At 37.8% G+C, this 20,901-nt stretch overlaps 1 protein-coding gene across 1 annotated transcript; it reads right to left on the bottom strand.

The window, feature by feature from the left end:
• Positions 1–7,382: 7,382 nt before the first annotated feature.
• On the bottom strand, positions 7,383–20,901 carry LOC138317676 (vang-like protein 2). The gene is made up of 4 exons (XM_069259503.1): positions 20,527–20,901; positions 16,901–17,249; positions 14,150–15,052; positions 7,383–12,086 (listed from the first exon to the last, which is right to left on the bottom strand). Exons 2-4 carry the CDS (start codon positions 17,190–17,192, stop codon positions 11,659–11,661), a joined length of 1,623 nt encoding a protein of 540 aa, XP_069115604.1. The 5' UTR covers positions 17,193–17,249; positions 20,527–20,901; the 3' UTR covers positions 7,383–11,658.

Here is a 20,901-nt window from a genome sequence, read left to right as displayed (position 1 = left end):
AGATCCCAGAGGGATCTTGGTGCCCATAATTGAATGATATATGTAGGTTATAGGAAAGAGTGGTCTGCATAGAGTCAAAATAGTGAGGGAAAAAATTGCAATTATCGAAATCCAAGATGATCAACTGATGACCATGTTATTTTTCATATTAATCCCAGATTTTCATGTGTATTACTACCCGAACATGAACCTAAACTGTTTGAGAAGATTATATAATCTTAAATATATTCTAATAGTGATATGTGGTATTGTCAATATTCAAGATGGCTGTCTAAATATGATTTGCATAAGAAATTTGAAATCCCTTTACAATAATGTAAAACTTTCCGAGAAATAGTGATAACGCTCAAATTTTACATATTCAAGATAGCTGCCTATCAGTCATCTTATTTTCAATTCAATATGAAAAATTAGGCTCTAAGAACAACATAGATATAAAACTTGACCTATGATATGTCTACAAACTCTGCACTGATAGGAACTTAGTTCTGAGCTCATCTGCTATGTCCATGAGCACCATCCAACATTCTGCCATTTTCCATTCTTGCAACATATCAACTTACTTCATTTCAAGAGATTTTATAGGGATCTTGATGCCAAGTACTGACTACCGAGTATAACTATATGTAATTTTACACTGGTTTTTGCCCCTTCTTCAAAACTTTGGACCAAAGTCATCTTGTCAAGGCAACCATAAGTCTACCATTTTGTTTTTTCCAACACTTAAAACAAATGAACAAGGAGAATGTATAAATAAAATTTGAAAAAAAAAATCACAAACTTCAGTCAAAGTAAGAAATTTGCTTTTGGTGCCAAAATACAGTTGAATCAATCCGATTAAAATTAGACATTGCTACACTACAATGTTCTATGTTATGCTCCAATACAAGATCTAACAACACCCCATTCAGGGTCACCTCAGCATGACCCCTGGCCTAGAATCGGAACTTCTCGGGACATACTGTTAGCTGTTTATACTTCTGAGAGAATCAACCACAGACGTTGATCAGCTAACCATAGGGGTCATGCTGAGGTGACCCCTAACAGGGTGTTGTTAGATCTTGTTTTTGAGCGTAATGTAGAGCATCGTAGAGGAGCGGAATCACAAGTCTAATTTTAATTGCAGTTAAATCTGTATTAATGACCATCTTTTTTGAAAATGTACAATTATGGGGAAGGGGGGGAATGACCAACAGAAGTCTAGTTTGGATGTTCATGACAAGATTTTCTATCTGCCTAAAAATAAAATACTTTGCTATGAACAACAAAGGACCATGGTGAACTTGTGTTCTATTTCTAAGCATAATAGTAATAACAAACTTCAGTTGTCAAAATGGCTACCCATTTGCCATTTTATTTTTTGACTTGCTAAAATTGAATTTCCACAATTTGGAGCAAGCGAAAACCACTTTGGTACCGATATTTAGTAAGAAATAGTGTAAGCATATCCATAGTTCAGATGTCAGTATAAAACAAGAGGTTCAAGGGCCTTAACGGTTATCTGACTAACTTGGCAATAATCATACAGGAAATTAATTAGATATAGTGTCATAGTAGCCATCTTTGATTTGGGATCAACCAGAGATGTAACACTTTATCGGGACCATGTCAGGATCATTTCATGCAAGTTTCAGCCAAATCGCACCGGTAGAACTTCAGAAGAAGTTCAAAATGTGTTTTCAAGATGGCGGCCATCATGGATTTCAGATTGAACCGAAAAATAACAACACTTTGTCGTTACCATGTCAGGATCATTTCATGCAAGGTTAAGCCAAATTGCACCGGCAGAAATTGAGAAGAAGTTCAAAATGTATTTTCAAGATGGCGGCTGTGACAGCCATCTTGGATTTCGGATTGACCCGAAAAATAACATTTTGTCGGGACCATGTCAGGATCATTTCATGCAAGTTTCAGCCAAATCGCACCAGTAGAACTCTTGAGAAGAAGTTCAAAATGTGTTTTCAAGATGGTGGCTGTGGCAGCCATCTTGGATTTCGGATCGACCCGAAAAATAACAAAACTTTGTCGGGACCATGTCAGGATCATTTCATGCAAGTTTCAGCCAAATTACACCATCAGAAATTGAGAAGAAGTTCAAAATGTGTTGTCAAGATGGCGTCCATCTTGGATTTCAGATTGACCCGAAAAACATGCAAGTTTCAGCTAAATCGCAATGGTAGAACTTGAGAAGATCAAAATGTGAAAAGTTAATGCACCCATGGCGGATGGCGACGGACGGAAACATGACGACTATAGACGAAAAAACTCTTCAAAGGGGGAACACTGAAATGTTGCCAGAATTCGGTTACATTGCATTGTTGAAAGAAAGAACTCTTTTACAATTAGCCGGATTTCTAAAGGATTTACCCTTCATTAACCCATATTAGGTCCCGGCCCCTCCTCCTCCCCGGGAGTAATGAGGGTCACGAGCCAAATTGATATACTATAGTTCTGCTTCGCCCTATCCCCCAAAGGATGTTTGTGGCAAAAATTTTAGTTACACTCAATTCAGAGAACTTCTATGAATAGTAGCGATTTAAAGGATTTACCTATATTCTTCCCTTATGGGGCCTCCGCCCCATTATAGCTCATGACCCGAGGCATCCAGAGGCCACAAATCTACATACAAAGTTCCTGTTCTCCCCTTTCCCCCAAGAACGTTTCATTGGCCAATAAAGTTCTCAACATATTCCATTCTAGAAATCTCAATGACTAGTAGCGTATCTTAAAGGATCTACCTCTATTTCACCTATCGGGCCGCCGCCCCTCCTGCCCCCGCAGGGTCTAGCGTCCAACATTCTCATACAAGTTCTGTTTCCCCTTTACCCCAAGATGTTTGTGGCCAGATTTGGTTAACAATTCAACATCACGAACTCTCATGCACTAGCAGAACGATTTAAAGGACTTACCTTGACATTTACCACTATTGCGGGCAAGCACCCCGCCCATACCGGCCACCAAGGGGTCAGAGCCACAACTTATATATACAAAGTACACTGTTCTCCCCTTCCCACAAGGATGTGTTTGCTGCCCGACATTTAGTTCTACAATTCCATTCAGAAACACTACCATACAACTGTAGCAATACTAATGATTATACCTCTCTATTTCCCCCTTTTGGGGCTGACCTCCGCCTCCTCCACTTACCACAGAGCCACACCAGAGGGGATCAGAGCCAAATAATTTATACAAGGTTCTGCTTCCCCTTTCTCCAAGGTTGTGTTGTAGGTCACAAAGTTTCGTTTACCTTCAGGTAGAGACTCTATGGACTAAGTAGCAGATTTTAACAGGGATTTACTAACATTTCCCCATTTTATGGGCCCACCGCCCCTACCTGACCCCTGAGCGGGACCGACAGCCTCTAAATTCTATATACAAGGAGTCTCTTCTTCTCCCCCTCAAGGATGTTTGTGGCAAAATTCTTGACGTTACAATACTATGAAGAGCACTCTTTTGATAGTAGGCGATTTAAAGATTTTACCTCGTATTTCCCTAATGGGAACCCCCCGCCCATATCCTGCCACCAGCCGGGAACCAGAGTCAATAGTTAATACCAGGTTTTCTTTTATCCCTTACCCCAAGGATGTTTGTGGTCGAAATTTTAGTTTACAATCCATGCAGAACTCTATGACTATTAGTAGCGATTTAAAGAAATTTAACATCTCATTTCCCCTTATTGTGGCCCGACCCCTCCCTGCCCCGGGGGGACCAGAGCCAAAAGTTTTATCACAAGTTCTAGTTTCTCCTTACACCAAAGGATGTGTTGCTGGCGCAATACAACTCTGTTACATTCCATTCAAGATAGAACTCTATGACTAGTCAGCCGAATCTTCTTATACGAGTATTCTACCTCTATTTCCCCTATTGGCTCACCTCATGCACTCCGTGCCTGCCCCACTGGGGACCACGTAGTATACTCAAAATTATTTTACAACAGTTCTGTGTACCCCTTCCCCAAGGGATGTTATGCGCTCCAGAATTTGGTCACAAATCATCCTCACTAGCAATACCTCTACAGAGAGCAATAAGTGCATTTATCATGATATCATCACCTCGTACATCTTCCCTCTGCGTGGCCACACCACCCTCGACTGTCACCAGGGGGCCAGACGTCCAAGAATTTATACAAGTTCTAGTTCCCCTTTCCCCAAAGGATGCTTGTGGCCAAATTCGGTTACATTCCCATTCAGAACTCATAATGGACTATGTATCGAATTATATGTATTTACCTCTATTCCCCCTATTGGCCCCCCTCCCACCCCTCCCCCCTCCTACCCCCCGGCCCCCTACTGCCCCACCAGCCGGGCAGCCATGCGACCTAAATTTATTCACCACGTACTCTGTAGTCGCCTCACTCCCCCCAAAGCTTGTTATGTGTGGCTTCAAAGTTAGTATTACATTCCTTTCAGAAAACTCTATGGTACTAGTAGCGATTTAAAGGGGGGATTTACCTCTATTCCCACCTATTAGTGTGGGCCCCAGCCTCATAGCCTGACCTCGCGGGCACAAGAGCCATAATCTAAACGAAGTTCCTGTTTCCCCATTCCCCCTAGGATGTTCTGTGGTCAATTTTATACTATACAATTTCCATGCAGACACTCTATGACTATAGTAAGCGATTTAGAAGATTCTTCCTCTATTTTCCCCTATTTGGCCCGCCCCATCCTGCCTCCGGTGGACCAGAGCCAAAATTTTATACATGGTTATGTTTCCCCATAACCCAAAGGATTTTTTGTGGCCAATTTTGATGATATACTTTTCCCTTCAGAAATCTAGGTCTAGTAGTGATTTAAACAAGCGATTTACCTCTAATTACCCCTATCTTGGCGCCCCGCCCTTCCCAGGCGCCGTGGGGTCTCAGAGCCAAAAATTCTATACATGTTCTGTTTCCCTTCCCCTCCAGGATGTTTGTGGCAAAAAAATTTGGTTACTATTCCATTTAGAAAATCTTGGACAATTGTAACAATTTAAAAGAATTACCTTCTATTATCCCCTATTGGGGGGGCCCACGTCCCCATCCATGCCGCCCAGGGGGACCAGAGCCAAAATTTTATACAAGTTCCTGTTCCCCTTCCCCAAAGGATGGTTTGTGGCCAAATTTAGTTACAATCCATTTAGAACACTCTCAGGACAAGTCAGCGATTTAAAGGATTTTACCTCTATCTTCCCCTATTGGGGCCCCGACCCCTTCCTGCCACCGGGGGGGTTCGAGCCAAAATTTTATACAAAGTTCTGTTCTCCCGTCCCCCAGATGGATGTTTGTGGCCAGAATTTTGTTACAATCCATGCAGAACGCTATGCCTAGTCAGACCTTTATAATGAATTTAACCTCTATTTATCCCCTGACTGGGTGCCCGACGCTCCAGATACCTTACCGGCGGCTGGGTTCAAGATCCCAAATTTTATAATACAAGTTATTGTTCCCCTTCACACAAGGATGTTAGTAGTCCCTAAAATTGTAAGTTACAACTCCATTCAGAACTCCTACGATAAGTAGTCTATATGACGGATACAACATACTTACCTCTTCTCTATTTCCCCTATTGGTGCCCCCCCCCCCCGCCCCCCTCCTTCCCCATGATGGGATCAGAGACCAAATTCTTTTCAAAACAAGTTCTGCTTGCCACCTTCCTACCTCAATGATGGTTTGTTGGCCATAGTATGGTTAGCATTTCCATACAGAAAACTCTATGTCTACGTAGGCGATTTTTTAAATGGATTTAACACCTATCTATTCATCCACTATTGTGCCCCGCCCCCTACTGCCCCCAGGGGGACCAGAGCGTCAAACTTATTCAAGTTCTGTTCCCCTTTCCCCACAAGGATTGTTTGTCGGCCAAATTGTGGTTAGTCATTTCATTCAGAAACTCTTATGACTAGTAGCGATTTAAAGGATTTTACCTCTGATTTCCACCTACTCTGGGCCCCGGCCCCTCCTGCCCCCAGGGGACCAGAGAGCCAAAATTTATACAAGTTCTGTTCCCTCTTCACCCCCACAGGGGAAATGTTTGTGGCCAAAATTTGGTTACATTCCATTTTTAGAAGCTCTATGGACTATAGTAGCGGATTAAAAGGACTTTTACCTCTATTACCCCTATTGGGCCCCGCTCCCCTCCTGCCCCTTGGGTCAGAGCCCAAAATTTATACAAGTTCTGTTCCCCTTCCCCAAAGGATGTTTGTGGCCAAATTTGGTTACATTCCATTCAGAGCTCTATGACAAGAAGCGATTTAAAGGATTTACCTCTATTACCCCTATTGGGCCCCGCCCCTCCTGCCCCCGGGGGGTCAGAGCCAAAATTTATACAAGTTCTGTTCCCCTTCCCCCAAGGATGTTTATGGCCAAATTTGGTCACAATCCAAGCTAAACTCTAGGACAAGTAGCGATTTAAAGGATTTACCTCTATTTCCCCTATTGGGCCCCGCCCCTCCTGCCCCCAGGGGAACCAGAGTCAAAATTTATACAAGTTCTGTTCCCCTTCCCCCAAGGATGTTTGTGGCCAAATTTGGTTACATTCCATTCAGAACTCTATGACTAGTAGCGATTTAAAGGATTTACCTCTATTTCCCCTATTGGGCCCCGCCCCTCCTGCCCCCAGGGGGTCAGAGCCAAAATTTATACAAGTTCTGTTCCCCTTCCCCCAAGGATGTTTGTGGCCAAATTTAGTTACATTCCATTCAGAACTCTACGACAAGTAGCGATTTAAAGGATTTACCTCTATTTCCCCTATTGGGCCCCGCCCCTCCTGCCCCCGGGGGATCAGAGCCAAAATTTATACAAGTTCTGTTCCCTTTCCCCCAAGGATGTTTATGGCCAAATTTGGTCACAATCCAAGCTAAACTCTAGGACAAGTAGCGATTTAAAGGATTTACCTCTATTTCCCCTATTGGGCCCCGCCCCTCCTGCCCCCAGGGGAACCAGAGTCAAAATTTATACAAGTTCTGTTCCCCTTCCCCCAAGGATGTTTGTGGCCAAATTTGGTTACATTCCATTCAGAACTCTATGACTTGTAGCGATTTAAAGGATTTACCTCTATTTCCCCTATTGGGCTCCGCCCCTCCTGCCCCCGGGGGATCAGAGCCAAAATTTATACAAGTTCTGTTCCCCTTCCCCCAAGGATGTTTGTGGCTAATTTTGGTTACAATGGCGACGGACGAAAAAAAAGCCAAATAGGTCTGCGGCATTTTGTGAAATATGGACATGTATATCTATAAACTTCTACTGTATATGATAGCAGGTGATTGGTGTTCAAGAGTTGTTCGTTAGCTATTGGTAAATAGTGTAGAATGTCCACATGTGTATCATTTTCAGTTCTCGGATCACTAAATGTTGTCGCAAAAATAACAAAGACTAAATGTTGTCGCAAAAATAACAAAGAAAAAGGTTTCTTAAAAAAAAGGTTGTAAGTTTAATAAACAATGTTTTCCTCAACATTTATACAATACAATAATATGCTACTACAATGTACATACTCTTTCAGGGGTATAGGATTACAACATTAACACCTGGGCAGCATTCAAAGCATCATTCTCATGTTTAAACGTACAAGATTCTTGATCATATGAAAATATTTTCATGATTAAAAAAAAATTTCACAGACCTCCAATATGTTAAATACCAGAGAATCAATTGATTGAGAAAATTGCTTCAAAGTTGAATACACATTTAAACATGGCAATGAGTGTGTGAATTGTGTCCAGTGGCTGTCTAAGCGAGGCAGCCAATCACAACAAATTATCGCCTGATGATGTCTCGACCAATCACAACACAGTTTAGAATTTAATTTGACATTGGCGGAGATAATCATGAAAGAGAATGAAAAACTAGTTTGTATCCCCTGGCCCCACCTGAAGAATACACCAGATATTTATCTAACAAAAAAATAGGTGTAAGGGCCAGGGGGAAACTCCAGCTATGATGAAGAATTCCTTATGTATCTATTGCTGGCTTTGATTTAACATTTATGCCAGCAATTGCAGACAACATTTAAAGATGGAGATTATAATACTGATTTAATCCTACTGAGACCAAACATTCTGGTATCCCAGAAGGCTTTATACAGACAAATAGCTATCTCTACAGTTTATTATTCACGAATGTACCGGTATACAGAGTGAAATATTTATAAATGAACGAAATGTTTGGTTTTGTATAGTACACAACCTTGACATGTCACAACATCATTTAGGACGGCAAACAATTTATAATTCAGAACAAAATAATTGCTAGTAATCAAAAGTTTTGTTTAGAAACATTAAAAAAGTTTCTTTGTAGAACTGTTAATATGATTTCTATTGTTATCTCAATGTCCCCAAAATGTTAACAGGTGACCAGACAGATTTATAATTATCTAACATCCTAATGAACCTGGGAATCATCCCATCCAAAGATTAGTAAAGTTATATATATTTATATTTTTTTTACTTACCATGGTTTAAATTTTTTTAATTTATTTTTTAGCTTAAATAACAAACTGGATAGATCTAGGAATATACTTTGGGGCTTGAAAGCATCTTTAAAGTTTCTAAACAATTTTTATAAATCAAAAAAATAAACTTATCTGGTCCATAACGTCAATCACTCAGGATTATTTTTGACAACATTAGTCTTGCTTAAGTTTTTATTTTCTACACAACAACATAACATTCTCCATATCGAAAATGAGAACTAGATGACACAAGAAGTTATTTGCATAGAAAATATTCTGCGGTAAGATGATACACAACAGAGAAATGTTGATGAAGTATAAATTACCCAGGGTAATTATTAGAATGCTGGTATTCATAATGAAAAGTTATTGATCTCCATACATCACAACTCCACAATAGGATTTCACGAGAACTGGCACCACAATCATGAAACTGCCTCCCATCAGTTTTGATTCAGACCATCCAAGATGAGAAGAAATGTCATTTTTGATTGGCGAAACAAAACACAATGTAAAGACAAGTCACATGATCCTGTTGCCGGGAAGTACAAATTATCAAGTAGCACTATATCTGCAACTTTGGTAAATATAGATGAACGTATTGCTTTTTACAAACAAAATATTTAGATGAGGTTGTCTCCTCTGGTCCTTTAGAGCACCTGGACCAAATAGGAATCTGATCATAACGGAATCTATAACTATGTACAACTTAATCCCTAGCAGAAAATTAATAATACCTGATAAATGTCAGAAAACCTTTACAGAAAGAAAATGCAACTGCATTTTTTGAGATCAAAATTTCTTTGTGACAAAACCTGTCCAATGCTTTTGAAGTAATGCAGATAAGTTTGAAATGAGCATATGAAATATTCCATCATTACATAGATGGAATCATTCAATGTATTGTAAGTAAACAATCTCATGGATGATATCACTTAGAGTGAGTTTTATGTTATGTTCTTAAATTCAAACATTACCAATCCCCCCCCCCATTTTCAACTGTACTTGTAATTTATCAGAATATGTAACTGTATGTATATCATCTGTGATCACTGTGTGATGTCAGTGTCTGCATAAAATGTATCTCAAAATTCATATATAACTGACAATGTACAAACTGTATGTGTTTATCTATACAACGCTAAATTTTGCTAAGGTCAAATCTTTCCATTGATAGATCTGCTCTTGGGGTAGGTTTGATTGTTTGCAAGCAAAGTATCAATTTTTGAGAAAACATAATTTTCTCAAATTAAACTAACAATGATACAATCAACACCTACTAAAAGAGACGATAATTTCACACATTGAAGAGACTTGTAGCGCTAAACATGAGATTACAGGTCATAATATTACCTACAAAAGGCAAAGCAAAATAAATTATTGTAGCATATTAAATTATATTTCCATTAAATTCTACTTGAAATACTGAGTACAAAAGAGGTTCTACTATAAAAAGTGGCAAATGTGGTAAAATGTACAAAATTCAAACTAATGCAAGTGAGTTTTTTTCCACTTGAAATCTACACATAATGCTAAATATGTATATGTACATCTCAAACAGCAAATCTGATAACATGCTTGGCTGATCACACAACTTACAGTCACTTTGACGACACATTGGCTACACATGATCAGTGAACCACGACACATTATACATGTACACCAGAGATTCATTCTTTATATGTTCGACTGATATTGGTAAAGCTACAGTCACATATGCACCAAGGCAAAGTCATCTTGTAGTGAAAATGATTAAAGCTTCTTTAAGACATTGATATTAATAGATATTCACGGATATTCTCAAACATTCTGCCTATTACAAATGTATTAGATAATTATAACATGATAACTGTAACATATCCTGGCCGAGTTGAGTTTGATCATTTCTATTGCAAGTAATAATATTCTAAGAGTTCTACAGAGTTATAATTATCTACTTCTGGAAATTTGTTCTACTGAGTTATCTACCCCTGTGAGTAGGTACTACACAGTTATCTACCCCTGTTTGTAGGTAAATCACCTAGTAATTCATTAATAACTATGGTCCACAAACAAGATCCAGAGATGAAGGCTTGCTGGTAGAGTGTCACGGAATCAGGACAACTAAACCTCTAGCTTGGCTGAAACCCTTTATATGTCACTTTAAGCTTGTTTATAACTAGCTTATTACACACAAAAAAAATCTTGATTCCCCCCCCCCCCTCCCCCTGTAAAATTACCTGTACAGATACTCACAGATGTAGATAACCCTACATTACAACATATTTTGATATATAATCTAATTTGGAGAGAGAAAAAACATGAGAATTTTCAAAATTCAGAGAAATTGCATATAAATTTCACAATCTGATAGCTAGAAATCAATGTGATAATCTGTCACAAACTTTTCCACTAAATATATAAGATCCTGAGGCAATCACACATGATGGTTTTATATATTAATGATTATAAAGTGTGAGATGACATTTTGATTTAAATGATGACAACGTCCTACATTAAGACACTTTGATGACAATACTTTATGTAATATGGCACATTTTAAAAAGCTCATGTATAGATATAATTCATGTTTACAACTTATTTGGTACTTTGATGTTTTACGTTCCTATAACATCTGCATCATTAATGTCATAAGGTCAAGCCAGGTTTTAGTGGTTTCATTTCATATGCCACAATATTTCTAACATTTGAAAATATCACAAATTTTTCAGCTCAATGCAAGACATTTACCAGTAAGCAGCATGTTTCAGAAATACTTATTTTACAATGAAACTTTAAGTTGATCTTTAATAAATTTTCTAACATAAATTTGTGTTAATTTTTTCTTAAAGATCTTATCATATGAAGAAAATTTGTAATCTCCCTTCTTTGTTCGTAAATCATTATTTTCCCAATTAATTCTATGTCAGTTATGAGTTCTGATGGCTTTTACCCATTATACTTCATTTTCGGGCAGATGTGAGATTCCTAGACTTCAAAAATAAAATAAAAAATACATTTCCTTATATTGATTCAAAACATTCAATGGGACATCAATATATTTTCCATTGAAAACAATTCTTATAATTAAGATTAAATTTCGCTCCAAATATGCATTAAAACATGTACACTAAGCAGGGATCCTAGACATTCATGTAAGAATTATCCTTATTTTAATGACTTTTCCGTGAATACCATTTGGGAACCAGTGACAGGTATAATGTCCCTGACAATTAGTGAGATTATTTGATCCTCACACAGAAGTTTCAGAGTTCAGTCTCAATACAAATTTGTTATTTTTGGGATCAATGACCTCCTCTGTGAGATTAAAATGAGGAATACGTTTTACGGAGACGAGCAGCGATACATCGTTCTGTCGCAGCTGGAAAATGGTGTTATGTTCCATCTCTCTCGTGAGAAGCTGGTCACAGACCAAAACCCACTTCTGTATGGGGCGATAGTTGTGATCGTCCATAATAACGGGGCCCTGTGTCAGGTAGCGTTCAATGAATGCTCGCGGGCTCATGTCATGGCCAACGCACACTGCCAAATGGTCCAACACGGCGTCCATCGTGTATCGTGGCTGTTGGCGGGTTATACGTAAATATTTCTGTAGTGCTCGGGCCATAGATGGAAACACAGCATGAGCAGCCTCCTTAGGGTCCATTGGTACAGGGGCACCTGGAAATTAAAGAAAAACATTAATTCTTTGTAATATTTTCAACATTGATATATCTTAATCTTAACACACTTTGCTTCTACATATTTCCATATAATTCCAATCGTGGCATGGCAGTGACAAGAACCATTGGTTTTTGGGAATATAGTCCTTTTTAATAGCATATTCGGTTGGAGAACAATATTCCATTTTTTGTTTCCTCCTTCATATTGTAAAAATACCCTATCCAGCTGAGATAACCCTAGTATATGATGGCCAGACTATTTGTAATGATGATGTAGACATACATTATCACAGCTATATAGACCTCTGACTGCTATAATAATATACTGCACACCAGATTCAAACATTGTCTGTTATAAAAATACTACACGTTTTAAATAGGGATGTTGCTGATTACATGATCCCAAAGGCCTGGTATACTGTGTAATGTGCCTCGACTGGGTGAGAGCCAGATGTGACCCCAGACTCCGGCTCCCATCTGGGACCCCCACTGAGGCAACACATTTAACTCGGTAGCACTGTCTTACCTGGAATGTTTGGGCAATATCATAAGTCAAGGGGCCCCACACAGGATAGTACTTGGGTCAGAATTTTATATTTTCATATACCAAAGTAAGAGTAATAGATAAAATCCAGGTGATCTTGTTGCCAATAAATTACAAATAAGTCTTCTCATTTTGCTTTCATATTGTCAAAATGGTTTAATTATGATAGTTCTCATAACTGGTTCAAATTGATTTAATGAGCAGAGGTCAATTTTTTTTTATAGAGTTTTTCCCCCATTAATTTTCCACCTAGAATTGTAACTTTTCCCCCATTAATTTTCCACCTAGAATTGTAACTTTTTACATGTTATAGGATCAAAAGAGACCACAAATCCCATAGCATGCATATAGCTATAAATATTGAGGTATGATTTGCTTCAATTTATTGAAATTACTTGCATGAACATTTCAAATATTAACTTCTAAACAAACATTACAAATTAATTGTCTTTTAGTATCAATACATTGGACATCACATTGGCATATTAGCTATATATATCGGTAAGCTATATATACTGATAGTCAAACATTCAAACAAATTCCAGTTAAAATTTTTGACAGGATATGTATTATACCAACCCTATCGGAAACAAAAAGAAGTTGAATCTATCAACTTATACATATATCCAGGACCCTTTGTCTATGTGTTGTAAGTTCCTAGATCTGATACAGACACATATCTACTGACAATAAACACCTCTAACTAAAGTCTATCATCACATCAAGTGTATGGCTATAGGCTGATGTAGTTTTTATTAGCTGTTGTAACCTCTATGCGTTTGATCTCTCTATGTTAATTTTGTAGGCGGTGCTCCATCTCTACGAACCCCTAATGGGAAAATTAGTAAAGTCTGTTAGTTATTAGGAATTCCTCTTGAAGTATATAGGGGCTGGTGTTTTAAGAACACAGATAGTTGTAGTGTACAGACAGGTCATTCATAACAAAGAAAATGATAGGGGTATAGTATTGTGCCTGCTTATAGTCTGCTCCTGTTTTTCCTATCATTATTTTTTAAGAATAAAATTGAGGTAAATCATGTCATAAATCATAAATTTGTTTATAACATACCAGAGTAAGAGTGACATTACCTTTTTATTAACATAACAATTGAATTATATCTAATTTAGTGCAATATTTGCTCATTTGTTATAGAACCCTGAGAGAGTCTGACTAAGAAAATAATTTGCTATTAATTTTCAATATAAATATCCATATACCGGTATATTTGTATCAAAGTCTACACAAATTTAAAATATGAAAACAACTGATTTACAGATAACAAACTGATTTTTTCTTTTCAAATCAATACTTATCCAATATCGTAATACTGTTTTTTATTCCATTATAAATCTTTTCAAACGAAAGATTTTTTCTTTGAAATGTCGTTTATGTAAAGTGCAAGATATCCATAGATCTAATAATAAATGATTCCATTACTGAGTATTATAAAAGATCTCGGTCTAGCCAAGATATTTCCAGAAATTAGGATTGGCTCAGGTTCTTACTTATTACCTACCTTGGTCGTCTTGCATGCGCTTGATGTGAGTGAATGCTTCCTCCGCAGCCACAATCAGTCGAGCACGACGTTTACGCACTCTGCGGTCATACTCCACTTCCTCGTAGAAACGGTCATTATGGCTGGCGTCCCTTCTACGAGCTGCTGCTGCGAATATTGCTCTCGATTTTCCCTGATTATTTGTTGTGTTTCCATCAACTTCGTAGAACTTGAGTCCAGACACCTTGGAAGGTCGCTTAGCAACCAGTTCCAAGTAAGGATTGTAGACTGGAAAGTCTCTATAGTATTGTTCCAGTACCCAAGCTGCAGCTCTCTGTATGCTCAGGCAGCCGATGTTATAGGTCCGACTTTCCCCATCAGGTGACCGTGTAACTTTAATGACAAACTGTGGCTGAAGCTGTCGAATCTCCAACAAGATGACAGCGATGTAATGAATGAAAAGCAGAGCATCTACAAGGGACACAGAAAACTGTACAATCTTGTAATAGTCCGGCATCTGCTCTTTAAAGATACGAACGCCATAAAACAACCAGAATGCAAATGTTAAAACAAATACAAGAAATAAAACTACAGCACGAAAGACAAATACACGGGGCATTGTCGCCTTAGGCTGGCGAAAAAATAAGGCCACTGTTCCGAGAAACAAAATCAGCAGTTTAAACGCACAACTAATGAGAAGTCCTTCACACTCTGGGTCACATGGCAGAGTCTGCCAACCATTAATTTGAAGTTTGGGTAGGATTATCATAGCGATAGGTGACAGGAAGCCTGCAACACTGAGGACTCCGGCTAAAGCTGTTCCGACATATCGGGCACAGCCAATCCCGATGCCGCTCTCAAAACTCTCCTTGGTGTTAAACTTACGGATGTCCTCCATGGAGAAACCAGTCTCACTGGTGTTGCCTGCAGGAAAAAATCGAGCAAAAACTGATAAAATGTAAAGTATTATAGATACAAAACTAATAATTAGTGTTTCCCACAGCCCCGATTAGCATGGCGCCGCGCCGTGCCCTTTTTACCTGACGCCATGCCCCTATAACCTAACGCCCTGCCCCGTTTGTCCCCAGTACACTTTTACTAAACTACCAAAATACCAGGCAGTGGCTTGATAATTAAGTAAACAAAAGAGGTGTGACCACTCCCTGACCCCCTGACCAACATCCCAGTGGCCGTAATTAGCAGCCTTGGGCTATTTCCACCTTGGCTTGTGGTGTCACTTTCAGGTCTGTGTATTACGTAAGCTGAAGTCAAAGCAGACGATCGGCAGCCTAGAAAACAATCAGCTGGCCTTTAAATAAGTTTTATGACTACAGCTAGTGAGCATTACTTCAAAAACAAATACTGCTTACAACTGAAAATGATTTACTCACGTTTTTTAATGTTTAATAGGCCTATCTATATCTGATGGATGTCACAAGCTTTGAGGCAATCGCCGCCATTTTGGGTGTATTGTAATAGTAGATCCGGAGGTATTGAATTTCAGGATTTTTACTTATATTCACGTTTTTAAAAATGAAAACGGTATTATCTTTTTAGATTTCGGTGTGAATTTATTTTTAGAAAAGATTTAGCAATAATAATAAAATTATTAATAGCAAAGTCGAATCTCCAACAAGATGACAGCGATGTAATGAATGAAAAGCAGAGCATCTACAAGGGACACAGAAAACTGTACAATCTTGTAATAGTCCGGCATCTGCTCTTTAAAGATACGAACGCCATAAAACAACCAGAATGCAAATGTTAAAACGAATACAAGAAATAAAACTACAGCACGAAAGACAAATACACGGGGCATTGTCGCCTTAGGCTGGCGAAAAAATAAGGCCACTGTTCCGAGAAACAAAATCAGCAGTTTAAACGCACAACTAATGAGAAGTCCTTCACACTCTGGGTCACATGGCAGAGTCTGCCAACCATTAATTTGAAGTTTGGGTAGGATTATCATAGCGATCGGTGACAGGAAGCCTGCAACACTGAGGACTCCGGCTAAAGCTGTTCCGACATATCGGGCACAGCCAATCCCGATGCCGCTCTCAAAACTCTCCTTGGTGTTAAACTTACGGATGTCCTCCATGGAGAAACCAGTCTCACTGGTGTTGCCTGCAGGAAAAAATCGAGCAAAAACTGATAAAATGTAAAGTATTATAGATACAAAACTAATAATATTATAGATACATTTCCTGTTATTTTCACCGAAAAGACTATTTTTTTGTGGTTATATTTTTATCATTGTATCAACACTGCTCTCTCTATATCAGCATTAAATGGGTTTTTTCTACTCTTGTTAAAAATTATTATGAGAGTACTATACATATTAATTGTAAATTTCCAAACATTCGTTATAGTTAGAAATTCATTATGAACTTCACATAGCTGAATTTTTGTTTCCCTGTGTCTGAGCTCGAGGATGACTTATTAGCAGCGGAAAATTTGTGTCAAAGAGAAAATCATAAATCTGTTGAAGTTATGTTTCTTGCAGTTCTTGTATAACACCCTCTTACCTGTGTAGGCTGTTGTGTTACCCCACCCCCTACCCTTACATAAGAAAGCTCTTGTATTACCCTTACATAAGAAAGCTCTTGTATTACACCCCCTTACCTGTGTAGGCTGTTATGTAACCCCCCCCCCCCCAAAGCTCACTTAAGAGTGCAGCTCTTGTTTTACACCCCCTTACCTGTGTAGGCTGTTGTGTTACATCCCCCTCCCCCCTCACCTACGTAAGACACCTATTGCGTTACACACTCTTACCTGTGTAGGCTGTTGTGTTATCCCCCCAGTTATCGTCCTGAGGGAGAATCTGGACCTCTATCCTCTCCTCCCCTGGAGGCCTATCCTCACATTCAGACATATTGCCGGGCATCTTTATGGTGACTGAGCGGTCATCTCTGTCCCTGTCTCTATTCATGTGACTGCTTCTTTCTGAATTACGGCTGCTGTGTCTCCCAACATGGTGACGGTGGTGATGACGACTCCCGTGACTGTGTCTTGACCGCTCAGACCGGTCACTACGACCAGACCGTACAGACTCTGCCCCGTCCATCCTTTGGTACTGGCTTGATCTGTGGGACCAGTGGTCAAGAGGCCAGTAAACCTCTCCCTGTAATCCATAAACAGATTATTGTTGGTTTCTTTGTCTAAAATATTGAGCTGTCCTCTGAGAATGCATACAATAATGATTTAATCATGAACAGACATCTATCTATACATTTTTTTACATTCTGAGTGAGAATTGATGTTCATGGTCAGTTAAGCATTCCTGTGATGTGTTTATATAATGTCCTCTGTCTCCTGACTGAGTGACTGGCAGACCTGTGATTGACAAAAATTTGATATTTTGTCGCTGTTCTAATTCAGCTATTTTCTCAATCTGTAATTCATAAATAATTAACCATTATTTTCTGTACAATATAATTCAGTGTAGATGACTGCAGGGAAAAAGAGCTGGCTAGATCTAGTATATGCACTTATTTAATCAATACATGAATAGAGACAGCTTCAATGCTCATATATATATAGGTGCCTTGACCCAGGCCATGGCATCATAAATAAATCTAAAAAAGATATATGTATATATTTGCATGAGAAATACCACGCAATATAAATATAATCAATGATGTTTAACTTAACAATATAACGTTTTGTATTAAAACAGTGGAACATAAATGTGAAATTTGCATACCTATGAGTCAACTATTTAATTTGTGGACACATGACAAGGGTACAGCTTATAATAAATTAATACTAGTAGTTATTTGTTTTACATCTCTTCCTTAGAACTGCCACCAACAACTCTAACAATGCACTCGCTGTCAATTAAAACAGATAAGAGAAGGGCTTTTTGTAAACCTCACACTAAGGGATGTGTCCAGCTCCCTGAGGTGTCAATATACCATACCCAAGGGGCATACTGAACCACAACAAGGTGTGGATGTATACTGGAGACACCTACCAGGTGACACTACTGTGTAAATAGGAAATGAATGAGTTTATACAATTAGCACCTTGACCCTGGGACTCCTGCCACTTTCTCGAAAGGGACCCATGAACTGTTGTATGTAAGTTTTGGTACTTGGTTGTTATATACAAATTATGGACTCATTATTTCCCAGTGGGAATTTCCAAAATTTGGACAACCTGTTATTACTCTTAATTACAATGCATTGGAACTTCACCAATTTTGACAACTCATAAATATGAAAGTGTTCTGGAACCCCCCACCCCCCCACCCACCCAGAAAAAAGATCTACAAATTCCTGCCTGTTATAAAATCTATGTTCGTCAAATTTATTGATCAAAAAACTTTTTAACCAAACAGTATAAACAGCCTGCAAATTTATTACTAAAATACCTGTAATAGTATACATATAAGCAACTAGTACCGCTATAGCCCGCTACACCCGACTTCCCGGCCTATTACAGAGTCCACTGAACACCTGTTAGCCTTGTGCCCACCGTTTACATACCACACCTGACATCCACCCGTGTCTTTGTACAGACTAGATAATCAGGTTACTATCTCAAGGAGCTTTTAAACGCACTATTGTTCTTAAAACACCGACTGTTTATCAAATCATTGATAAACGTGTCGTCTTAGACTACAAAGACACTAGAGTGTTTAAACAATTGATACAACAAAAGCCTTCAGATTTGTCAATTTGTATTGTTAGTAATACATCATGTAGTGGAAAAACAGTTGAATTCTTCTGATAAAACAAAAACATTTGGATTTTATTTTATTCATTTTAATAAAAATATATTTTGCTTGCAGTATTTAATTTATAATTCATAAAATTGAACTTTGATTTTATCTTAACATTATTAAACACACAATATTGCTATCGATGTTGTTTGCAAATAAAAACAACAACAAAAACAGATGTTGTTAAAAATGTTCTTATCAAATAAACATTTTGATCAAATTAATTTGACATTTACAAATTGTGATATTCTGTAATAAATTATACATATATATATATATCAATATGAAATATGTTTGAAATAAATTTGAAATGTCTAGTAAGCATTATTTTCTTTGTGAAATGAGGATGTTTTTAAACGATCTTAACTCCTTTCTTTGTCATTTACTTAAAGCTATAGATGCTATCTTCCAATTATACAAGAAAAGTGTTGACAAGACATTTAAAAACCTTGGACCTGAAAATGTCTTTTTAAAACAGACTCATTGTTTCAGAATTACTACAAATCATTGGTAACCATGATTAGCTGTCAGTGTCTTACAATACACCAACTTACTCAAGGTTATGAGTTGATAAGCTTTCCATTCTTATACAGTACAAAATTTAATTGACTTAACATATATGACACCTTAACCTACATCCGATACGGTTTATTGAGTTTTATGTCTGCATAGCTGCCAGACACTTTACAGACATACAACTTATTCTTCGTGTTATTTATATGTAGACAACTGGCTGCAGTTCACTTTAGAAACTAATAACTTTAAAAAATTTGAATTAAGCTATATGATAATGTATTTGCAAGTTCTAGAACAGACATTGAAATTTTATTATTATTCGTGTCTTCAAAAATATTAGTCCATATAATCTTACATAGTTTAATACTTTTTGTAACTCAAACTCGTTTCCTTTAATATTTCTTCCTTTAAAATTATGTAGAAGGGCTATTCTATACTAAATCTTATAATTTCTACATTGCAGATCGCATTTAGTTTATATAATGTTATTGTTTTTAATAAATATTTCACATGCACAAACTTGTATCTGTGTATGCTTGATTCTAACATTTTCATATTGGCAATATATTGACATCTTTAAATTCAATCAACGACTCAAATAACATTCTTGTATACAGCCGCTGTAGCCCAATAAACAATAGTCGTATTTAGCTGTTGTTGATGAACCGTGAAAAAAGCGCGCGACCCTAGATAACTTGATCCCAATTTAAACAAAGCACGTACTGAACTAATTACCCCCAGATCACTGCTCCAGATATACAAACCGTTAAAAATATTCCAGACTACAGCAACACAGACCAAGTCTAGGAAACGCCAACAACATGGAAGTTTTGGTTACATACGACATGCGTTTGCAGTGTACATGTTTGAAAGCATTGGCAGAGATGACTCAACACAACTCAACTCACAAACGAACTTGTCAATGAATGATTTGTCTGACCTAATTTCTACAGCATTTTTATAAACATTCACCAAGACAATGAACTATTTACGGTCATAAATATCACAAACATTCGTGGTTCTGATAACTCATAGATATCATAACACGGCCACAAACAAGCAACAGTTACGGTATAAATTTGAATAATCTTCAGTTCGCCGATCGAGCTCTTTGAAGTTCACCGGTAAATTATAATAATAAGAGCTCACAAACACTTACCTCGTAAGTTTAAATACTTGTGGACGCTGTTAGAATTATTCGGAATGATCTGATGCAGTTCGTGTCATTGTTTATTCCTTTAAAAACAACGAATCTATCACCATTCCCGAAAACAAAATCTCATTTCTTCTTGTCGTCCATTTTGATTCCCAGCCAAAGCTTTTCAATGCGCTCTTCGGTTTGCCACCCTCCAAAGCTGATCTTCAAATATCATATGATGTTATAAGTTTCGCTTCCTTCCATATGCACCCAGCTGTTATTATTAGTTCCCTAAATAATTAACTGCAGGGGTTTTAGATAATTGAATTATAACAACAGATCTTCAGTCTAGTTTGGCACGTACAGACCATAATCCTTACGGGGAGGACAAAGGAA

The sequence above is a fragment of the Argopecten irradians genome, chromosome 3, assembly GCF_041381155.1.
Source record: "Argopecten irradians isolate NY chromosome 3, Ai_NY, whole genome shotgun sequence".
Lineage (NCBI taxonomy): Eukaryota > Metazoa > Mollusca > Bivalvia > Pectinida > Pectinidae > Argopecten > Argopecten irradians.
Note: the sequence above shows the minus strand (reverse complement) of the source record. Positions and strands in the feature narration are given on the sequence as shown.